The sequence below is a fragment of the Astatotilapia calliptera genome, chromosome 17 (genome assembly GCF_900246225.1).
Source record: "Astatotilapia calliptera chromosome 17, fAstCal1.2, whole genome shotgun sequence".
In the NCBI taxonomy this organism is placed as follows: Eukaryota; Metazoa; Chordata; class Actinopteri; order Cichliformes; family Cichlidae; genus Astatotilapia; species Astatotilapia calliptera.
In genome coordinates, this window is record NC_039318.1 from 35,454,854 (window position 1) to 35,476,713 (window position 21,860).

The 21,860-nt window shown below is 44.2% G+C and overlaps 1 protein-coding gene across 12 annotated transcripts in view; it reads right to left on the reverse strand.

Moving 5' to 3' along the window:
- The window catches only part of sox5 (SRY-box transcription factor 5), a 245,049-nt gene that overhangs the window by 19,521 nt on the left and 203,668 nt on the right, over positions 1 to 21,860 (reverse strand). For 10 of the 12 annotated variants that reach the window (XM_026147895.1, XM_026147894.1, XM_026147889.1 and 7 more), the window contains 4 exons: positions 19,361 to 19,533; positions 18,051 to 18,119; positions 9,596 to 9,722; positions 5,954 to 6,039 (listed from right to left, as the gene is read on the reverse strand). In XM_026147895.1, the coding sequence (XP_026003680.1) occupies positions 5,954 to 6,039; positions 9,596 to 9,722; positions 18,051 to 18,119; positions 19,361 to 19,533 (455 nt within the window). The remainder of the gene's footprint in view (positions 1 to 5,953; positions 6,040 to 9,595; positions 9,723 to 18,050; positions 18,120 to 19,360; positions 19,534 to 21,860) is intronic. The other 2 variants (XM_026147887.1, XM_026147896.1) reach the window with 1 other exon arrangement.

The following is a 21,860-nucleotide window of genomic DNA, read 5'->3' on the forward strand; positions in this document are numbered from 1 at the left end:
ACCAGTGGTTCAAAGGCCTCTTTATTTACGGAGTGAATTGAGTTCCATTACAAGGCCAGCTCCCGTCACTCAAAGCCTGCTCAATGGGCCAGCGAGCAATGACACACACACACACACACACACACACACACACACACACACACACACACACACACACACGGTACAGAGGGCAGAGGCACTGTGGAGCGTGCCCAGAGCGTAGCCACAACGACATACATGTCAACAAACAGGAAGTGACAGCGCAAAGCCCCCTGGGGTGACTAGAGGAGTGAACACACACACAGATTGGGGAGGGGGTGCAATTGCAGTTGCAGGATGAGACTAAGGAATTTGAAATGTCACTCACAACCCAGGCACACTGCTGAGCTGTACAGCCCTTCCCTATTTATGTCCCTAATCCCTTAATGTGAAACAAGCAATATGTCAATAGAATTTTTACATGTGTGTCTGTGTGTGTGTGTCTGTGTGTAGCCCGACCTCTACTGACATCAGTTGGGGAGGTGATGGGAGATTGCTGGTGTTCTCTGACTGAAAACATGGGGTCACTCTGTGGTATTAGTAGTACTGACACTATCTTGTGTGCATCTTCCCTGACACACACAATAAGCTGTGTCCATTCTCTTGTTTTGCTGTTTCTCTTGTCAGCTTAGTCACTGGGGATCTGTGTGTGTCTGTGAATCTTGGTCAATAATCTGCAGCCTTAGACAGATTACAAGCTTGCCTCATCTTTGTTGTCCGAGTACGCGGGCGCCTCAGAGCGGTCTGAGCTCTATTGTTTACGTGGACATGAGGACTATTGTATAGATCTTAATGGATTCTTCTCTGTCTATCTAAGCGTGTTTTTTTCACCCCCACTTGTGGGTTGTTTTGGTACTTAGAGGCAAAAAAAAGAAGACAAGCCTCGGTAAAACTGATAATGAGTCAGAAGCGTCTGACACAAACGCTGTCCGATCTTTACGTCTTATCAACCTCTTCTTCGATTTTGCTTTCGAGCCTTTGTTCTTGTTTGGAAACCTATGTGAGATTGAACTACAATAAACTGAATAAAAACAACCCACACAGAGAGATTACTTCACCACAATATAGTGGTCAAGTTTAAATAAAATAACTACAATGCTTTCTTTATACCTTGACAGCAAACATCTCAAGTATTTTGGCTATTTCTTTTTCTTTGTGCTCTCTTTAAAGTATTGAATAGAACGAAATAACCAATATTTAGCTTTTACTTTAACATCGCTGGGTTACTTAAAGTGAAAAATTTCTCAACAATGCAGTCTATACTTTATTTTGTAATTTCACCAGAATTTAAAGCCGGAATATAAAAACTGCCGCTCAAAGTACGTGGGACTTATACACCAAAATGTTTCTATGAACTCTATTTTCTATAAAAATCTATTTTTCTCTTAAGGGTTCAGAAGTTTTATCTGCTATCCCTGCTGCTCACGGGCTCACAGTGCAATCTCAAAAATAAATCTCTCAGCACCTCCAACACTGAAGCATCTGAGAAAACTGCTGTGTTGCTATCTGTCTTCCTTCCAGATAAGGTTTTGTAGAAAAAAAACGACTTGCGCGATTGATTTCTCGTTTACCTCTCTCATCTGTTCCTCTTTCCCCCTCCCCTCCTCCCTCTAACTGCCTATCCGTTGTTCGTCCATCTATGTCTCCGGTGTACAGTGCGGTAATCCAGGACAATATGTTCCAACATCTGCCTCTCCATATGATGCCTGACCCATGCCATTGACCCTCTTTATACCACGCCACACACACACTTTGTTGCGCACAAACACACTTTATTCCAGTGCTTACCTCCGTTCCCTCATCTCTTTTTCTCTCTGTTTATCCTTTCAGCTGATCATCCTCTGGTACTTTTGCCTTTTCATCGTTACCTCAAATCTCTCTCTCTCCCTCACCAGGATAAGTGGATTTTCTTTTCATTTTTCAATTCTCTGTCTGTCCTTCTCAGTCCATTTGTGTGATGTGGATGATATCAATGATATCAAGGGTCAATAGGGAGCCAGATTAACATGCTCTAATGCACAATGTCACACTCATCCCACAGATTAAGATGCTAAATGCCAACCTTGTACACTCCAAAGCCTCCACTGCCTTGAAAAGCTTCTGTAGAGGATTCAGTGTTAAGCTTCTATTGACTTTAAGAGCCACTCTGTTGATTTCTATGGAGGACGGTTCAAACATAGAAAAAAAGCTTTAAAATCATTGAGTTTAATACATTTTTCTAAGAACTGCACTTATCTCGACACTGTGCTTTTGAAAGGTTTTCTTTCGGTCTTCTTTCTTTCTGTGTGCACATTGGATACACACAGATTAAGCCATTATTCCAAACTTGATTTCTTGCTTCGTATCTACAGTCTATCAGCTGCAAGGAACAAGATTCCAAATAGGACTGAGATTTCTGCGATGACAGAAATAAAAAAAAACTGGCACAAAAGAAGTTTCAGTCAGAATCACTTTAGTCAAAAGAAAAACATTATTTTTTTATCTGCGATTATTTATATTTGGCTGTAAGGCTGTACTCTGTTTAGAGCAGCAAAAGGACCCTCATACAGAACAGAGGAGGCATTAATGACCACAGATGAAGTCACACAGTGTGAACGGAGGAGCTGTGGTGGAGGTGGGTCGCAAAGCGGCTTCCAGTTGTGCAGGAAATGTGGGCAAGTTTAAGCAAATACTGCGCCCTGTGTAAACTTTGCCACTTGGATGCATAAAAATGTATAAAAACGGAGCTATCAGCTTATATGAGCTGACTGCCTGACAACTAACTTTATTGCAGGATTGTGTCAAAGTAACATTCTTGTTCATATTATGGACTTTAAGGGAGAATTCATCAATTTAACAGTTCTCTAACTTTAAATTACAAATATGTTTGTTTTTTTACATTTTAGTGGGTTTGCAGAGTCCTATGTCACAGAAAATAGGACATAAAAGACAGAGGTGTTAGTTGATAACGTGCCAACAAAAGATTGTGGGGTTCTGTGTTTTGGCACTTGACAAGGAGTGGAGCCAAGGGGTAACCACAGCCACGACAGACTAAAAGCTGGCCACCCAAGACAACCAGTGGTGAAGCCTATTAGAGGCTACACTCATACTCATAAAACTAGAGTTACATAGAGTAACAGCTGAACAGTTTCTCTGTGGCTGTTGTTCCTACACAGACAGCTTAATAACACAACTGCCCAGTTAGACTACAGCTCTCCTCTAACAGCTTTATCAGCAATAAAAAAAAAAATCACATTAGCAACTGCTCAAAGTGTGAGCTACATAGAGAAGCTTAATATATGAGTGTATTTAAAGGAAGTATTCATGCCTGCATAGGCAAATAAGTGAGTGAGCAAAAAAAAAAATCCTGCACCTATACACTGGAAAAGGAAGAATATCCATAGCTCAGACTATACTGCTTACAGTTTCATCAATGCAAGCTGCTTGTACAGGAGCCGCTGCTGTTTTTAAACAATAACTTCAGTCATTTATTAGCAGAAAATTAAGAGGGATGTATAAAATTGCCAGGTATACTAATTTAAGCAAACTGAACCAGCAAGGTACCAAATGCAGTTTTTGATCCTATATTGTATCAGTGGGTGTATATAATATACCACTTTCCCCAAAGTGAGTCAGTCAGATGTGCTGTGATACCAAAGTTAACGACCTAAACCGGATCAATAGTGCTTAAGATAAGAAAGGCTCTTTGTGGACTGTCAAAAAAGCCCTTTAACCCCTTTTCAAATCAAAATGTATTGGATTTGAATTTAATTCAATTTGGACAACAAATATAGATTCTTCATATTGTTGAAGACTAAACCTTAGACCCCAGGCGCACGGGAAGTGTAGCATATGTGAGAAGCGTGTGTACAAACTGTAATCACTATGTTTGTGTGTGTGTGTGTGGTTCAAGTCCAGCCCACATGTTGAAATAACACACCCGTGGGCATGTCTGCATGTTCCCCTGAATGCACCTTAGTTTATTGTCCATTGTATCTGAAAATCTTTCATTTTCTGTCTTCATTTGTGTATGCGTGTCGGCTGAATGGGTTCACTCGTGTCTTCCCCGCCAAACCGCTGTGTTGCCGTGGCGACCCGGGGGCCGAGCTAACTGTCATGTCTCGTCTGGGCGACAGAAACACCTCCTTATCAAATGAGGGCGCAGAGACAATCCCAAAGGAAATCCATCCACATTGAGACATCTGTACTTGTGTTAGCCCTGGCAAATCCGTTTCTTTGTGACAAAGCCTTAATCTCAACGTGCGCCTGCGTTTGTGTGAGCGTGCATGTGGATGTGTATTTCTCTTGGAGGATTGGAAGAAAGAAATCTGACTGAGTGAGATGGGTTTTCCTTTTTTTTTTTTTTTGCACTTGTTGTGTTCTTTTGCCCCTCCCTGCTTGTGTGTGTGTGTCCGATTGCAAGGTGGACAAAGCTGTTCGACTGGAGATTTTGAGTGAGTCTGAACACAGTCGAACATATGGACAGCTAGATTGAGGCAGTGATAACAGACAGAGAAAATTATTCTGGGGCTAAACACAAACGTACACACACACACACACACACACACACACACACACACACACACACACACAGGCGCGCAAGCAATAATGAAATCAGTGACGACAGCGGGGTCCGTTCTCCATGATAGAGTTACACAGCTATTCTATTCTCCCTGTAGTGTCTAGCATATGGAGCTGCACGTTTTGGCTGACAGGTGCAAATATATTACACACCCTCTGTCTGACCTTTAACCCATATTTTCTCATCATTCCCCTTGTGTGTAAGTGAAAAGACGTGGAGAACTACATGAAAACATGTGTGTCAAATGCAGCTGTTTCTCTCAGATGTACACAGGTGGCCAAGTGTACTGAGGGTGAGCCCTGCACTAGTGCTTAATGTGTTTCAGACAGGCGAGTGAGAGGATGCCAGTGCAAGCTCTTAACCCCTCTGAGAGGGGGGCCCAAAGCCGACGTGGATCTCTGAGTTCTAGTCGTGTGAGGGCAGACAGTGGTCAAGATTACATAAGTGGCCGCCATAGGGGCACCTATTTTACATACACACAGAGGAAAAGCACGAATCTCATCCTCCTTTTAAGCTGGATAACAGATGTCAGCTTGTTTTCCCACCTGTGTTTTACCTTTCCTATTTAACTCTCTCTCATCTCTGCCCTGCTTTCCACAGAGTCCCCTGAGGTGCATGTAGATGTAAGCTGCCCCTTAAATCCTGGGTTCAACTTTGTCATAGTTTCCTTTGTTTGGTCAACATCTCCGAAACAGATAAAATGAAGAATGATTGATTGAAGAATGATTTAATGCTTTGACTTCTGGTTTGTGATGCGAAAAGTTTTGGACACTTCATTTTAAAGGCATGCTTGAGTACAGTGATCCAAACCTATTCCTTAGGTTAGAAATATCCCTCTTTTGGTTTATTCAGAGCCTTCGGTAAAGTCTGTGCTGTAAAGGGAGATTGAAATGTCTTCAGCATCACCCCCAAATTACCTCTGACAGCCAATCTGAATATTTCTGTGCTCTGCTCTCCATGCCGGCTCCCACTGAACTGCATCAACCACATTTGCTCCCTATCACAGGACAAAGCCGAGGGCTACGCTTACATTTGTCACATCTCTCTGTTTGTGTGTGCTTTTCTTTCCTGAGCGCTGATCATAAAGATCATGTTTTTGTGGGATCACTTTGGTGTCAACACTTTGGCTGAAAGTGACAGCTGCGCATCCCCCCCCTGTGGCTGTGTTTGTGGTCTTGTCTAGCTCAGTGGGCAGCAGAATGTGGTGTGAACACTGTCAGGGTTAGGGGAATTGTTCACAATGGCATCATCCCAGTGAGAAGAGAAACGTCTGTGATATATCTGAAGGTTTGTGGCTACTCCTGGAAGTCATTTTTATGTTTCTGGCCCCTACGTTTATTTCTGAGAGCTCAACTGTAGGTGCTATAGCCTTACCTGGAGCTGTAGGGGTCCCAGACCTGGTGTGGCGGCAGCAGCAGCAGCCATCGTTGTGGGGATGAGCTGGAGAGGGTAGGGGTCACCTGAAGACAAGAATCACATTTTTTCTATATAAAATGAAATATCAAATTAAAAACAATGACTGCTTTCGAGCACTTTACACACCAATGGCACCTTATCCTCAATTTCTCCACCTCCCCCCTGTTAGACTAGGATGGCTCTGTGACCCCTTCTCCACCCACGTCTCCATTTTCCTCTCCTATCAGCCTCCATCTCTCTTGTTCACTCTTTCCCCTCATCCTTTTGTTTTTCTCCTCCCTCTCATCCCGCTTTAGTCTCTTGCTCCCTCTCTCCTCTCCCCCATAAACCCTCTCTCCCACCACCACCACCGCTGCCACCTGAGTCCCTTTCTGCAGCTGTTAAAGCCATCCTTTGTGTCCGCTGCCGGTAAGGCCCTAATGAAAAGCCTGATTGTGTGTCCTCCTCCTTAATACCCCCTGACAAAGAGCAGTGAGGTGAAGGGATTCTGATAAAGCCGGCCCCAGCACCGTAATTAAGAGCCGCGACTGCCGATTGCTGTGCTCCGCTCTCCCTTTTTCCCCCTCAACTGTCTGTTCTCCTGCTTTGTGGACACAGTGCTGCTTTCACTGCTCCCCTCACTCTTCTCCTTTGCTTCTTTCCTTCTTGGTGCCTTCTTCACAAGTTACTCGCTACCTCTCCATTTTGTCTCTTCCTTTCCTTCATCCCTCTCTCACCCTTCTGTCAGGAGTGATAAATCAAGAGATAGATGGATGAACAGGGCGGAAGAGATGACAGAAGCGAGGTGGAGAAAGAAAGGGGAGAAAGGGGCGAGTTTGGATTATTAGTTAGTAAGTGCAGATAGGCTGCACTGTAATTACTCAGAGAGAGAGAAAGAAAGAAAAAGAGGGACAGAAAGGTCAGAGATAACAGGAAAGAGAAGGTGGAGGGTGAGGGATAGCAGCGAGAGGAGCAGAAGGGAGAAAAGAAGAGGATACGGTGTTTAATTATGGTCATATTGTGCAAACATGCTGGTTGAAAGCTCCGATGTGTATTTGAACTTGCTCTCTAACTAAAGAGGAGTTGGTGGACGAGATCGGGCTTTTGTGCTGATATCTAAATCCAGGAAACTTCTTTCATCTGAAGAAAACTCGAGAAGCTTCTCAGTGCTTGACCTTGCATTTCTGACCTGAACCTTGAGCACAGTGATCAGCCTCTTGGCTCTATCTATTGTGTGTATTTGCCTGTGTACGTTTTGTGTCCTAGCTTGGCACAAGCCAGACTTTCCTTACAACATATTTTCCCATATATCTTCACTCTTAAAAATAACACACACAAAAAAGAAAAAAAGAGGGTGAAAGCAAAGCTGAGACATTCCTTTGTCCAGTTGGGAAGGAGGGCAGGAGGGATTAAAGAATTATTTCAGGACTGTGTATTCTAGGAGATTGGTCTGTTCTCCTTGCTCCCTGGACAAACATGAGCCCAGTGGATATTTATGCTCCTCCTGGGGGTCGCTGTAACAAAAGGGAGAAGGACAGAGAAAAGCAAACATGTTGCTCTTGGCTCGGGGACAGCGACCTAGGCGGACGAGGCTGAGATTTCTCACTGACAAACAGACGAATGAGGGAGATGGATGAGGGCAAGTGATATATACAAAAACATTATCAGTGACACTTTGATGTTACAATTTTGCACATTTTTTATTTTTAAAGAGGTATTATAGAATCTTTCAACATGAAAGCAACAGTGAGACGATGCAGTTGTCTTACCATACAGAGTAAAGCTTTCTGTGTTACTTTGTTCTGAACAATTTCTCAAGTTACTCAGACTTAATTTTTGAAAAGAAAAACCTGTGTTTTGAACTTGGGATGTTTAGTTTAGGTTACTCATCTCTAAAACACCCTTTGAATCACTTTAGTCTCATCTCCAAATAACAAACAAATAAAACAGAGTTTGTCAAACTTTAGAGCGGGAAACAGCATATTTAGGCCAAAGTTTTAGGTTTTTCCTGTTTACTCTGAAAGTTAAAGATATAAAACATGGCCAAAATTTCAAATAACAAAGTGATCTCTTAGTATGAAGTTGCACACTCAGACATGTTTTGATCCATATGATATCATAAAGAGTAAACATTAGATCAAAGATCTTTGATATGGTCATCTCAGCCTCTCCTCCAGACTCAAGCACAGAAATGCCACCCAGCTTCTGCTCAAAGCTTCTGTTTGAAAGTGTGGGCCCATCTGGGTTTAAGGAAGAAAATCTAAACTGGCACGTTTCAGACTGTGGATGAATTGAGGGGCAGCGTCAAGGTTTAGTATCAGATTAAAGAAGAGTATTTTGAACTGTTGTTCATGCAAAGCTACCCTAAAAATAGCTGGAATTAAGCTTCCAGCTTTTTTCAAAAAGTTACAACCATAAACGCAGGTATGTTTTGCACTTATTTATTCGTTATCCTCCCTCGAAGACGCTAGCTGATTTCTTAAACTGCAGCGTGAAAAAAGACTGCGTTACTGTTCAAGTGCTTAAACAGGAGAGGCTTGGAATGCGCAGAAATCCATACTGTGCAAATAAAATGTATTCTTGTCTTCCAAACTGCGAAGCGCCGTGAGAATATGTCAGCGCACAATGCTACACATGTCCTATTTAGAGCTTCACCACCAAACTACATCGACTCACAACAACTTCGAAAGTTGCCAGAGAGTTTTCTCAGGGGCGGCTTGGCCTGCCGCAGTGTGCCAGTCCGGTTGAAGTTGGCTGAGGCAGTGAAAAGACAAGCCCACTACTTGACAGGGTATTTACGTGGGCAGTGGGCGTGGGTGAAGATGGCACTAATTAAAATGGAATGGACTTGTTTGGGAAGCTGTGAAACTCTAAGTGGGGTGGGGTGGGGGGGAGTATGCACGAGCCTGTGCGCACACTTACATATTTGTGTCTGATTTGTGTGTGTGTGTGTGTTTGCAATTCCACAAAGCCATTTCTGGCTGTCTGGACGTGTGTGTGCGCGCGCGCGTGTGGGGGCTGCTTTGGAAACATGTTCTGGCTGCGTCCCGTGTTAATGTGAGGAGAACCTGGGGCAGGTCACATTACCACCCTCCCCCCCCCCCCTTCTGCTAACCCCCCCCACTGTGCATTTATTCTCAGCATCCCCTGGCAAGCACCAACCTCTCCTTTTTTCCTCTCTCTCTCCCCATCTCTGTCTCTCTCTCTCTCTCTCTCTCTATCATGGTAAACAACACATTGCCACACAGCCGGAGCGTGATAGCCAAAAAAAAAAAAAAAAATTCTGCAGGACGCCTTCATTTTGTTGCTTTTATACATCAAAAAATAGACAAGACAAAAGGAAGGAGCCAAAAGGACTGAGTGAGAGAGGGAGAGAGAGATAAAGAGAGTGTAAACAGGAAGGGTGTATTTGGACTGGTTTTTCTATTAAGAGGGAGATGTTGTTATAGGGGCGAGCTCGTCTTTTGGGAAACAACCAGACTCCTTGTGTGGGAAAATGGTAGGACTCTACCTTGCTTGCTTGGTGAAAAACATGTGAAACATCACACATAAAAGCTACTCTGAAAGTTGCACCTATTCATGAATGTACAGCATGTGTGTGCGCGCACGGATGCCACTCACTGCAGCCAGGCTTGTAGTTGAAGCCAGGGGGCATTAGGAAGCCCTGCTGGGCCGCAGCTGCCGCAAGAGTTCGCTGGTCTGGGGGAAAGACAGGAATCATCAGTGGAGGGAGTTGGCCCTGGACCTGCTGATGAAGGAGGGGGAAGAACAAGGGGGGAGGAAAAGGGGGAAAAGAAAGGGAAATGAGAAGGCATAAACATTACGACCTGTCCATTTGTACAGCTCTTCATGTGTGCATGCACTGGGAGCGATATGAACAATGCTGAAAATAAAGGTGTGTTTGCACAGTGACACAATCAAATGCATTCATATACATAGACTGTATGCATGTAATCAATGCGGAACACACGGCTGTAAAGAGAGCATCATGTCATTTCAAACACAAAAAGCCACGTCACGAGGACAGTTCACTAAACTCTAACAACAGCTGGCCTTTTCGTTTTATTTGGAAGACAGTGCTCTCTTCCCTTCTCCCTGCATCAAACCTCCCACCAACCAAAACACACAGACACAACGCTGTGTGCGCGCCTGTCGGCAGAGAGCCATACGACTTCATAAGGTTTCCAGGATTTTAAAAGGAGACGAAGGGAGAAAAAAAAAGAAAAAAGAAAAAGAAAAAGAAGCTCCTCCGATGGGTGACTTTGGCAGGGATGACAGGAGAGAGAGAGAAGGAGAGAGAAGTAGGAGACAGATGGTTGCACTAAACAGCGTTCTGCCAAAAACAACACACAAAGACTTGCGCGTGATGGACTGACTGACAGTTTGAGAGGAAAGATAGGAGAAGATAAGGCGAGGAAGACATGGAGAGTGGAAAAAGGTGGGAGAAGGAAGGAAATAATGGAGAGTTTCTACCTATAGCTAAGGTGTAACGCGAGATGAAGACAGCAAAGCATCCCAAAGCAAAGATGGTGAAATTGTTCTAAAAAAAGTCAGAATGTAAAAAAATAATGCGACAATCTTGCGTAATCCTCTGAGCCAGCCCTAGGACACATCTTGCCCTCTTTGTTGTTTTTATTCAGTAACGAGAAGCATACAGTTTGCCTTTTTTATTGGCCACCAGTTTTTTGAATATTAAATGGCAAGATTACAACAATGCTGCGCCCACACTGTACTCAAATAAAATTAGAAGTACAAGAAGCAGGTCTTGGAAGTGTAATATATTTAATTAACAATTTCACAGCTTCTGTCAATTTAACTATACCTTTAATGATGTCTTTTTCTGTTTTACAGTATAAACAGATTTCTGTCAGGACCACTACAGTCAAAAGGAAGATTGTTTTTTCCATCTGCAGTAATTTGTATTTGGCAGTATGCCTCTGTTCCGGGACCTCCCTGTGCATTTGTGGAAAGACTAAATTCAGGAGTAGCTCAGAACAGAATAGGCATCAGTGACGTAACAGATGTGACACTGACTGAGTTTAAAAAGGGATGAAAGGAGGTGAAGTTGGGTTCCACAGCGGCTTGCAGAGGCCACACCAACCAGGCTGATGATATGCAGCTTTCAAATATGCAAATACGATGCACAGAAAGCTATTAGCTGAGCCATCAGCTGATGTGACTGTCAATGAGAACAGCTGATCTGCCAGGGCTGCTGCCTCAGGCTGACTGTGAAACCTGCCAGAACTAATGCTATGTTCAATTTAAAAGAAAAAAAGCAAAGGAAAGACGGGCATCCTGAAGTTTCCATGTTAAACTGTGAGGCTTCCCCGCTTAAATCAAATCCCTGATAATGTCTTAAGGCCCATGACCTGCACATGTCTGGTTGCAAAGCACTTTGCTCCCTCTTTGCAACTAATCTCTCTTCCTCTTCTTCTGTCACTCTTATTTTGCCAGGAGACCAGAGAAGGTAATGGCTGAATAGGATAATGGGTGAGTAAAAGCTGACTGATGTGGAAAATTGATCTGGAATGAAGGAAATGGCTGCACAATCATAAAGAATGGTGGTGGTGCCACGGTACAATCGGGTAATGTCTCAGCAATGTGAGCCCTTTAAGTGGTTAGTGTTTGAGACAGGTAAATAGAAAAAAAGAGAGAGAGAGAGTGGCTGTCGCTCAGTATCAACAGTGATTTTACAGTGTACTGTAAATTCCTGTGCGTGTGTGTGTGTGTGTGTTTCTGTGTCTCCTCCTCATCCCCCTCCTCCCGCTCCTGTGTGTGTCGGCACGCGGCAGCCAGCAGCACTGTAATCAAACTATCACAGCGCAGCTCCTGTTCCCCCCTTACACCAAAAACAATAATTACTCCACCATTTTGGTTAACCATAAACCGTCGTGCCGCCTGCGACGCACGATCAGAAGGGGGAGGCGTTCCAGAGCGACGCTCGGACAGGACCCCTGCGGGGACGAATCACAGACAGAACAGTTCTGCTTTGCCTTTCAGGCCTAATTGGACATATGCTGGAGTAGAGCTGGCTAGAAATGCTGTAATATACCGGAGGGAGGAGAGGGAAGGAGAGCAGAGGAGCAGAGTAAGATGAGTTTGAGGCAGATGTAGCACATATATACTATACATACACACACTAGTATATCTATATTGTGTGACTCAGTGTCTGCACATGACTTTGCTTCTTTCTTTGCCAATGAAAACGCCAGAGAAAAGCTACCTTCTCCTCTATATCATCCCCTCCTTTTCTAAATCTCAGAACAATATGCCTGCATACAATAGGCAGACATTAATCAGCCTACAGAACTGTTGCGCATTATGTACAGTATGAGTCATCACAATGGGATAAGAAGATCAGGAGGAAGAAGAACAAAGGGATGAGAAACAGAGACAAGAGTGAGATGGGGAATGGTTTATAGAGAACAATTCCCATACATAGGTTGCTCTCATAGTAGCTGAGTTAGTGTAACAGCTGCTGAGCCGATCAGTAGCAGCAATCGCCTAACGTGCTCACTGACACTCACACTTATCGACTTTCATAAGCCACACAAAGCAGGAAACGTGGGTCGCAGCAAGTTGAGCGAGGGACTCAAAAACTGAGAGTGTGTTTGTTTGTGGAGTGGCTATCACATAATACAGAGGATCAATCACTCTGATACTGTAGGAGCTTTCTTTCCCATTTAATATTGAATATACAATAATGCCTTAAAGCAACTCACGAGCTCTGCCTTGTGATCACACCGTAAACTTTGAAACCAACAAGAAGAAGAGGGAGGGAGAGTGCTATAAAAATCAGAGACAAAGATGAGCTGACAGAAGGAAAAAAAGAAAAGCGGGAGAAAGTAAGAGTAGGAGAAAGGGAGAGCAAGGCTGGATCTATCAGACAATCTCCAGATCTCACATAAAGGAAAAGGCACTTCTTAAACAGCAGGAGCTTTGGGAATAATGCGCTCCTCAGCTTCTCTTTCACATCAGGCCCAAAGCGAACATGAAAACCTACAATACACACACACACAAATCTTCACACTGCTACTGCTGACGTGGAGAATAAGAGGCGCTGCCGCTTTCATCTGCAAACCCCACCTCCACACCCAAAACAGAAACCTGAAACGAAACTGGATCTGAAAAATGCCTCTAATCAGTGAAAGCTAAATGCAAAACAAAGAAAAAAATTACTCCAAGCAGAAGAAGAAGGAGGGAAAAAAAAAATCACATATATTAAGAACAAGTGTGAAACTTTTTCTCGAGAAATTTCACAGGGGCAAAGGGGACGGAAAGAGAGAGAGAAGTTGACAATTCACCCTGGCGAGACAACTTCTCAGGAAATAAACAGCAGATAGAGAGAACAGAATGAACAAGAGAGGGAGAACGAGTGAGAGGAAGAGAGACGGAGAGGGGAGCAAGAGTTGGATAATTGGCAGCGAGTCGAGGCTGCGTTCACCACGCGCCAGGCGGCACAGCTTGAACTTAAAGCGCCGCTGCGGCATAATGAAGATGTGGCCGCTAATTAACATATGGGGTGCGAAACAGGTTGGTTGGCACGCGCTGCGCTAAAAACTCCAAGGTAAAGTTATTATTGGGGAGTAATTAGCTCTATGAAGTTAATGCGCCGAACAATAGCTGCCAGCGCCGCACAATATGGCTCGCATCTGAGCGCGCGAAAAAATAGCCCCCGCTAAAGTGCGAGTCCCACAGCTAAAATCTGTTGGCGACCATATGCTCCGGCAATTAATGCAAGACCTGTATGACCTATTGCTGAAGAGGGGATGTGCGAGCGATAGAACCAATAATTAATTTGGAGAGAGAGAGCGAGACCGAGAGAGAGAGAGGGAGCTGGCTTTTAATATTAGTCCATTAACTTTCTATGGACAGTGGGCTATTAGGCCAGTGTGCTGTGAATGTAGGGGCATGGTTCAGGTGGCAGTGCCACTGCAGGATGCACACACAGGTATATCTGTGCCTGAGAAAGCGTGTGTGTGTGTGTGTGTGTGTGTGAGAGAGCGAGAGGGTGGGCCTCAGTGGGAAAGGCTGTTTGGTTGCAGTCCAGTTTATTAGTGCATACGTGTGTGTGCATGCTGACACACACTGTGTAAGGAAAACACAAATTACACTGGCTGCGGTGTAATGGGGGTGATTAAATAATTACACAGCCAATTGGGTTAGCTGCTCCTATGCAAAGACTACAGAGGTGCTCCTGTGTTACGTTCATGGTCTGCACCGTGTGCGTGGAAATCAATAAATGTTTTTCAATGTTTTTGTCTGCCTCTTCCCAACAATGAAAAACACAGATAGAGACAGGAGTTTGTGCTTGTGATTGCATCAGGTATTACACTTAGCTTTGTGTATGTGAGATAGAGTTACCAGTGTAGGATGGCCTTAATAGAGACCTTGTTAGCTGCTGTCGCCGCCAATTCTGGGCTCTCTTAAACCAGTCAAAGCATCAGGTGGCTTTACTCATTTTCTGATTTTTTTTCTCCTTTCTCTCTCTCTGCTCTGCTGCCTTTGACCTATAGCAGTAGTGATTCTTGATGAGATTAAAGACAGCACACAGGGGCAGCGCTACAGGAGCAGACACAGTTGAAAGTGTGTGTGTGAGTGCTTTGCATGAGTGAGTTTTGATTCATTAGGCAGGCCACACTTGTGTTCTCTCATCCCTCTGTTTCAATATATATTGTGCATTTGTGTCTGGCAATTCTATAAAAATGTGTGCGTGTTCTCAAGGTAAGCCCTGAGCCTCACGGCAGGTGAGCTGCTTTCATCCCTGTCGCGCTTCCTCGCACGGCAGCAACAGTCGTCCCCGGCAAACACCGGGGGGAGCCTCGGAGACAAGACGTTTAATTAGAATGAGACGAGACGAGAAGGAAAGTAAAGGGAAGTTTGAGAAAATGTGCTCACCCCTTCAAGCTTAACAAGAAGGCCCCTAGCAGGGGGTAGGAAAGTGTGTGTGCATGTGTTTTTGTGTGTCTTGTACGTCCTTATGTTCACACATGTTCCTGTTTTGGAATTTCTGTGTGGACAAGTTAGACTGAACCCTTGGAATGAACACAAAGTTTTATAACATAAAGGGTGTTTTTCAAGGTCTCTGCTTAACCAGAGGGAAAGGTTTCGTCATGTTTGGGGTTTTGGTGTAGGATTATGGCAAAGTTAGAGATAACGTACGGTCAGGACTTCAATTAAAGGTTAGGTTTAGACGGTTTATCACAATAAAAGTAAGGGTTACATCCAGGGAAGATTGAGGATTAGGACAGTGTATGACAGCTCACTCAAAAGTAAAACAATGTGAATGTGAGGGAGAGTGTGTGTGTATGTAGTGGATGATTAAAATTAATGGATTGTAAGTGATGCTAAATCATGGATCATTTCAGGTAGAATCAATTAGAGTGAGAAGACAGCCAATCACCGACTTGTGAAGACTAATGAGCGTCTACACAATGAAGGTGCACATGTGCGTGTGCTGCTCCTACTGTATGCCATTAGCCTCTGCTGCTGTTATGCCCGTCTGTGCAAATGAACTTTCTTACACCGCATTCGGCGAGTGCTGCTGGCCTAAATAGCGAAAGCTAACACGCATATCGCTAGCCTGAGAGGGAAAAAAAGAGAAAAGAAAGCAGACACAAGGACAATAAATAATTTGTCCTCTTTTCATGAAGGATGTGTGTCACTCTCCTCTCTTTTTCATGAGCTTGATTATTCGTTTCATTTCATCACCTCTTCCAAGTGGACGGTTGAAAGCATTCTTCACAGGCCTTTGGGGGTTCAAGTCTAACAAAGCCAAGGACGGAGACACACACACACACACACACACACACACACACACACACACACACACACACACACACACACACACACACACACACACACACACACACACACACACACACGAAGGGACAGCTGAACTCAGCCTTGTTAGGGGGAAATGCAATCACAAGGGGCTTATCATACAGACACAAAACACACATACACGTACATACACACCCGAACACACTGAACCTGGTGCCCTCTCTCTGGCAGGCCATTGTATTGTGGGATTGTGTGGACAATCTCTTCATGAATGATTAAGCAGTGTATTTCTCAACCAAGTCTTTGATGACGAGTGTGTGTTTGATCATCGAGCGAGTGTGCAGCACTCTCCACGACCGCTTGTGATATGTGTGAACGGGCAAGGGAAGGCGTATATTTTGGATGTTTGTCCGTGTATTCGCATACTTTGTTGTGTGCAACATATATGTGGATGTCTAAGTGTTTTGAGCTGCTGTGATGAGCGCCTGTTGATTGTGTGTCTCTCTTAACGAGGCTGCCTACAGCTGCCCCTGCTTGTGAGAAACTATTGTTGGGCCCGTTCAATGGAGAGACGCTTGTTTGGGAAAAGGTTGCAAAGTCATGGGAAAAGAGAGCTTTGTCTCGGCGGGGTCGTGAGGGAGTGAATCATGAGCGGACGTGTTTATGGCTTCACACACACAGCTGTAGTGCGCGCGCACACACACACAAGCGCATGGGTTAAGAAACGAACGCATGGAGAAGGCACAGAGAACTCCTCAGACGCAAACATGTGCTCGCTTTTTTTGTCAGAGAGACAAAACGCGGACAATTAAGAATTTAATTCGCATAAAGCAAATAAACACAGCTGCTTTACACAGTATCGTGGACACACACAGACACACGTCCTACACACATGCTATCACAAGGTTTCTTATCACACAAACCGTGTATGGCTAAACTCTCAGGGGAAAGGGAGTGTGTGTGTGTATGTGTGTGTGTGTGTGTGTGCGCTTTCTTGGACAGGGTGTCTCTTTATGATACAAAGCCCAGCTTTCTCAGCTTAAAATTCAGTGTCATCTGCCTTTACAAAGGGCTGGGCTATTCGTTCCAAGCCACCTGGACCAAAATAGAGGCTCCAGTGTATGGACCCAAAAGTACAATACTTCCATTTTTAAGTGTTACATATATAAACCCACCCATTTTCTCAAGCCGAGGACCAGGCTCACATTCAAAAGGGACTTTTAATTTGAATTACTTTGCAGTTTTATTTGACTTTACTGGCTATTTAACATTCACTTTTATACACCACATGATAAGATTTGGCCATTACTAAATAAAGGCCTATTGATTTTGCATTTCATAGGATTCGGTGGTGATGAAAGTCCCTTACAAATCTCCTTTGAAGCGAGAACATAAACAAGTATCTCATACAACAACCACCCAACTCAAAAATATCACGCAATATTAATCACATCTACAACTGAAACGTTTATTTATTTATTTTTTAAACACAGGGTACTACTTGGCCTGCAGTATGAGAGTGTGAGGATTCTCATTTTATTATTATTATTTTGCAGTGTTAAGAGTGTTTCTGGCATCAACCTCTGTTCAAAAGGGGAAAAAAGTCGTAGCAACCAGGTTAATCAGGTAGGGGCTTAGCTACGCACAAAAAGAGCAAGGATGCCATATTGGACAGTATAGTTTCTATGGGTTTGCAGTCGTACAAAAATCAACAATGTGGAACTTTCCTGCAGAGCTGTGCCGAGGTGGGTGTGTTTATTTGTACTTTAGAACGTAACAGCCTTGAAATAATCAGAAAATAAGGTTTTACTTGTCTGAGTCTCTCTTTCACACTTGCTACCATTATCTAGGTTGATTAGCTGGTGCTGTATTCCTTTAACAGTCACTCTCAGACACAATGGAATAAACATCAGAAAAGTGGACTTCACCGACAGTGTGACAAGCAAGTTGGATTTATGTAATAATCACTTAAACCGCACATACTGCCAACAGAGTACTTTTGATTTTTCCAAGCAGACCGACCTATTTTTAAGTGATTACACAGGTTTTGTATGAGTGTATGTTAGAGGAGGAGGGGTCACCATTATAAGTCAACGTTGATTCAGGCCCCAAATGCTGATGGCTGAGCATAGAAAAGCTGCAACAATCACAATCACAAAATTGCTATTGTGGGTGATGCCGACACGCGCGCAGACATACTCGCACGCTCACACAAACCCAACACACAAAGGGCACATACACAAACATGCGCGCACATCATATGGATGGCCATGCAGACACAAGCTGGCCTCACCTGGATTTGTTGCTGCAGGAGGTTGATTTTGTGTTGCTGCTGTAGAAGCTGCTGCTGTTGCCGGGCAATCTGTGGACAGAGCACACCATGCGCTTTTAGAACTGCATACAAAGTGCATGCGTGTGCGTTCGTGTGTGCAGAGCCTGTGGGAGATGCGACACATCTGCAGGTCTCTGATGCCCCAGTTGCACGACAGAGGGTCAGTGCCCTGGTATGAAATATTAAAAAGCTCATTTCATATGGACTCAACACCGACCCACTTACTGACATGCTGACAACTGACTGCTTTTGATATACTGATGTTAGCTGAAAAATAATGAGCACACAATTTTTAACAGTTAGCCTCATATGATAATTTAAAGCTGCTTGTTTTCACTTATGTGACTGCGTCTTTTATTTAACTAGGAAAGAATTACACAATTATGTGAAATTTGGCTTCTACAATCCTAGAAAACAGACAAAAATACAAATACTTTTGTTCTTGAAAGGTAATTTTTCACTTTCTTTACCTTTAACTTTTGTTTTGCATTCAAAACAATGCTTTCAATGAAACACAACAGCTACAGCGAAAACATAAGTAACTTTTGAGCTGAAACTCCAGCAACTCCTAAAAAGAAATGGAGAAACACAAGAATTCACATAGAGTACAGTCTTCATAATGTCAGAGTCATGCACTGTGTGCTGGTGCAGGATGAAGCCAGGAGCACTGTAATGCATTGTGTTTGTCACAGGTGATTTGTCCTTACAGCTGTATTTCTGTGTGTGTGTGTGTGTGTGTGTGTGTGTGGGCCCATCCTTCTCTTTGTAAAACCAAGCCTTCCAGGAGCAAAAAAGCATGGCAAAAAAAGGGAAACCCTTCTCTATGCAAATACCTGGCAGACTCTCGCCTGGGAGCTGGGAGTGTGTGCATGTCTCTTCTACATCCGCTCCAACACTACATACCCTCAGCTGATTCCTGTGTAATGTCCTTGTGTTTAAGCTGCCAAAGGCGCATGTCTCTGGCTGCTTGAGCGCTGCATGAGATGTGTGTGTGTGTGTGGAAGAAAGAGTGTGCAGGGGACAGAAAATCCTGTGATTTGTTGCTTTTCAAATCCACCTTCTGTTGTAGACCTATAAGATGCATTTTAAACAGTACTGACCTTTGAAGTTTACATTTTGCAATGCGATCAATCAAACAATGTGCTCCATATACCAAGTAATGGAGACTGAATGGCTTGTTAGTATGGACATTTTTTTTTCTTTTTGCAGCATAGGCATGGAGTAAACGCCATTTCCAAATGAGGCCCTTCACATGCACCGTGCTCCTATACCTGATCCTGCTGCTGCTTGGCGAGCTCCATCTGCTGCCTCTGCTTCTCCATCTGTGAGGCGGCCAGCTTCTTCTGCTCCTCATGGGCCGCCAAGAGCTGCTCCCTCAGGCTGCTCAACTGGCCAATCATGCCCATGAGTTGGCGCTCTTTCTCCGCCAGGCTGTCTGGGGTACCTAAAGGGCAAGAGTGAAGAAGGGGGGGCAACAGAGGTCAAAGGTGATATGAAATAAGCAGTACTCTGCTAAGGTTACCCCATGCTTTTTGAAATTCCACTTCCAGTTTTTAGACTTGATATTTCCTTTGTTAAATTAAAAACAGGCTGGTTACAGCTGGATGAGTCCGAGCACCTCAAATATTAAAATTAACCCTGTAGTTTACTGTTTTTTTTTTTTCAGTTTTTGTAAATTAAAATGGCTATACAAAGGATGGCATGAATCATTGGGGTTGAAGTCAGGGTCAGAGAAACCAAAAAGAAAAAACAGAGCAAAGCTATCCATGACTTGTTAGCTGACTTAATATATGACTGGTTAGGGGCTTTGAATGGTAGAAGGGGGCATGTCAAAGGAAGATGGGTAAAGTGCCGTTTGTGTGCAGCAGGGTTGTAAAACCAGATGTTGACTCATTCTCCTGGGCACAGAAGGCCAGCAGTGATTAATCAAGCCACATCCATCACCGCTTTTATTGCCGTATTGAAATAAAGAAAATAAAGATGGCTGAGGAAGTATTTGTAAACAGGCAAAATGTGGTGGGAAGAAGAGGCAAAGCAAATGTAATGTCTGAGCCAGAATCGTACGTTTACCAAACAAAACGAATCTTCAGCCAGGTTTGCAAATTGACATTCTTCACTAAAACTTAAAGTACAATCAATATTTATCCGATTGGTGCTGAAATATGGATAAATTTGGAAGTGCTCCGTAGCAGTATTGAGTTGTATTTTTTTTCCTATGAGTGTGCTTGTGAGAAAAAGAGAAGGAAAAGAGAGAGAAGGAGAGTGTGTCTGGTCTGTGTTTACCCTGCAGTCAGCCAACCTCCTGCTCACATTTAGCATGGCCTGACCTTTGACTCCTTAGATCCTGACATACCAGCTCCATTACAAACACACATACACACACATGCGCGCGCTTCCACACAAGGCCTAAATCATTCAACAGGATGTAGTTAGAGAGAGGCACACGGAGGCAAAATCAGTATGTGTGTGCGCCCATGTCTGGTCATATATATTGATGTTTGCCTACATGCCTTTGTTGTGTGTGTGTGTGTGTGTGTGTGTGTGTGTGTGTGTGTGTGTGTGTGTGTGTGTGTGTGTGTGGGGAACAGCACAATCCCCCATTGTTCTTCAGCTGCTACCTTTAACAGGGCCACATTCCTGCACCAGTCAAACCAGATGAGGACAAGAAAAGAGGGAGAAAGAGAAGGAAGAGAAGGAAACGGGAGAAAAGAAAGAGAAGCACAGCAGGGGATGAAAGAGGGGAGCCAGAAGACGAGATCTGTGTCGGGGGGGGGGACGTAGGCCATGTCTGCTGACCTGGCCTTTGACCGCTCGGGAAGGTGAGAGCCATCCATTTGTCTTCCCCTGTTGGTAGCTGCCGCCTCACCCACCGCCACCCCCACTGCACCCACCGACACCCCCTTTCCCCCCCTTCTCCCTCACTTCCCCCCGCGCTCCATCCATCCGCCAACAATGAACAATAAAGGCAACTGTCGGGAGCACTGGCCGCTGGAAAAATAAACACGCCGCTGTCCTAACTCACAGACTCACCTTTGTAGAGCCAGAATGTATATGTGTGTGTGTAGCCAAAGCTGACCAAGACAAGAAAGAGCCTTGTGTTACAAACGTTGGCATGTTCAAACGGAGGGGTGAAGGGGTGTGAAGGAAGGGGAGAAAAAAGAAAAAGAAAAAAAGAGGCTAAGAGGGGGGTTGCAAAGGTGAAAGGATGGATCAAAGGAGGCTTTTTATTGTAGGGCTTTCTTGTTAGGGTTAGCCTCCCTCTGCACACACACCCACACATATAGAAAATTGGTTCCAAACAGTGAGCGCGTGCGCGCCGATGTGAACGGACATTCCTCGAACCAGGAGCCTGGAAGACGGTCCTCGTTCTTTTTCTGCAAGCTGTTTCCAGCTCCCCTCTAAGGCCGAGGAAAACGACACGCTCAGTAACTGAGACGAGATGTCGAAAATCTCCAACGCCGACATGAGGCGCCCCCGTCTTTTGCTTCTCATTTCTTCCCATTCACACTTTGAGAATTTCTGTGGTCACCCCATAAATCAGCTCGCGTTGCCTTGTTTCTTCAGCTGCTGCGAGGCAGGCAGGTGGATCGATAACTGGTTTCCTCCATTGGTTTACACACATTTCTCCTTAGGCTGATTGCCGCGGCCTGAGCTTACCTACAAACTCCCCGAATCGACACCAACTCTCTCCCTTTTCGCGCTCTCTCACACACGCACACACTCGTGCGCAGGGTAATTAACCAATTTGTAACAATGTAATACTTGTCACTG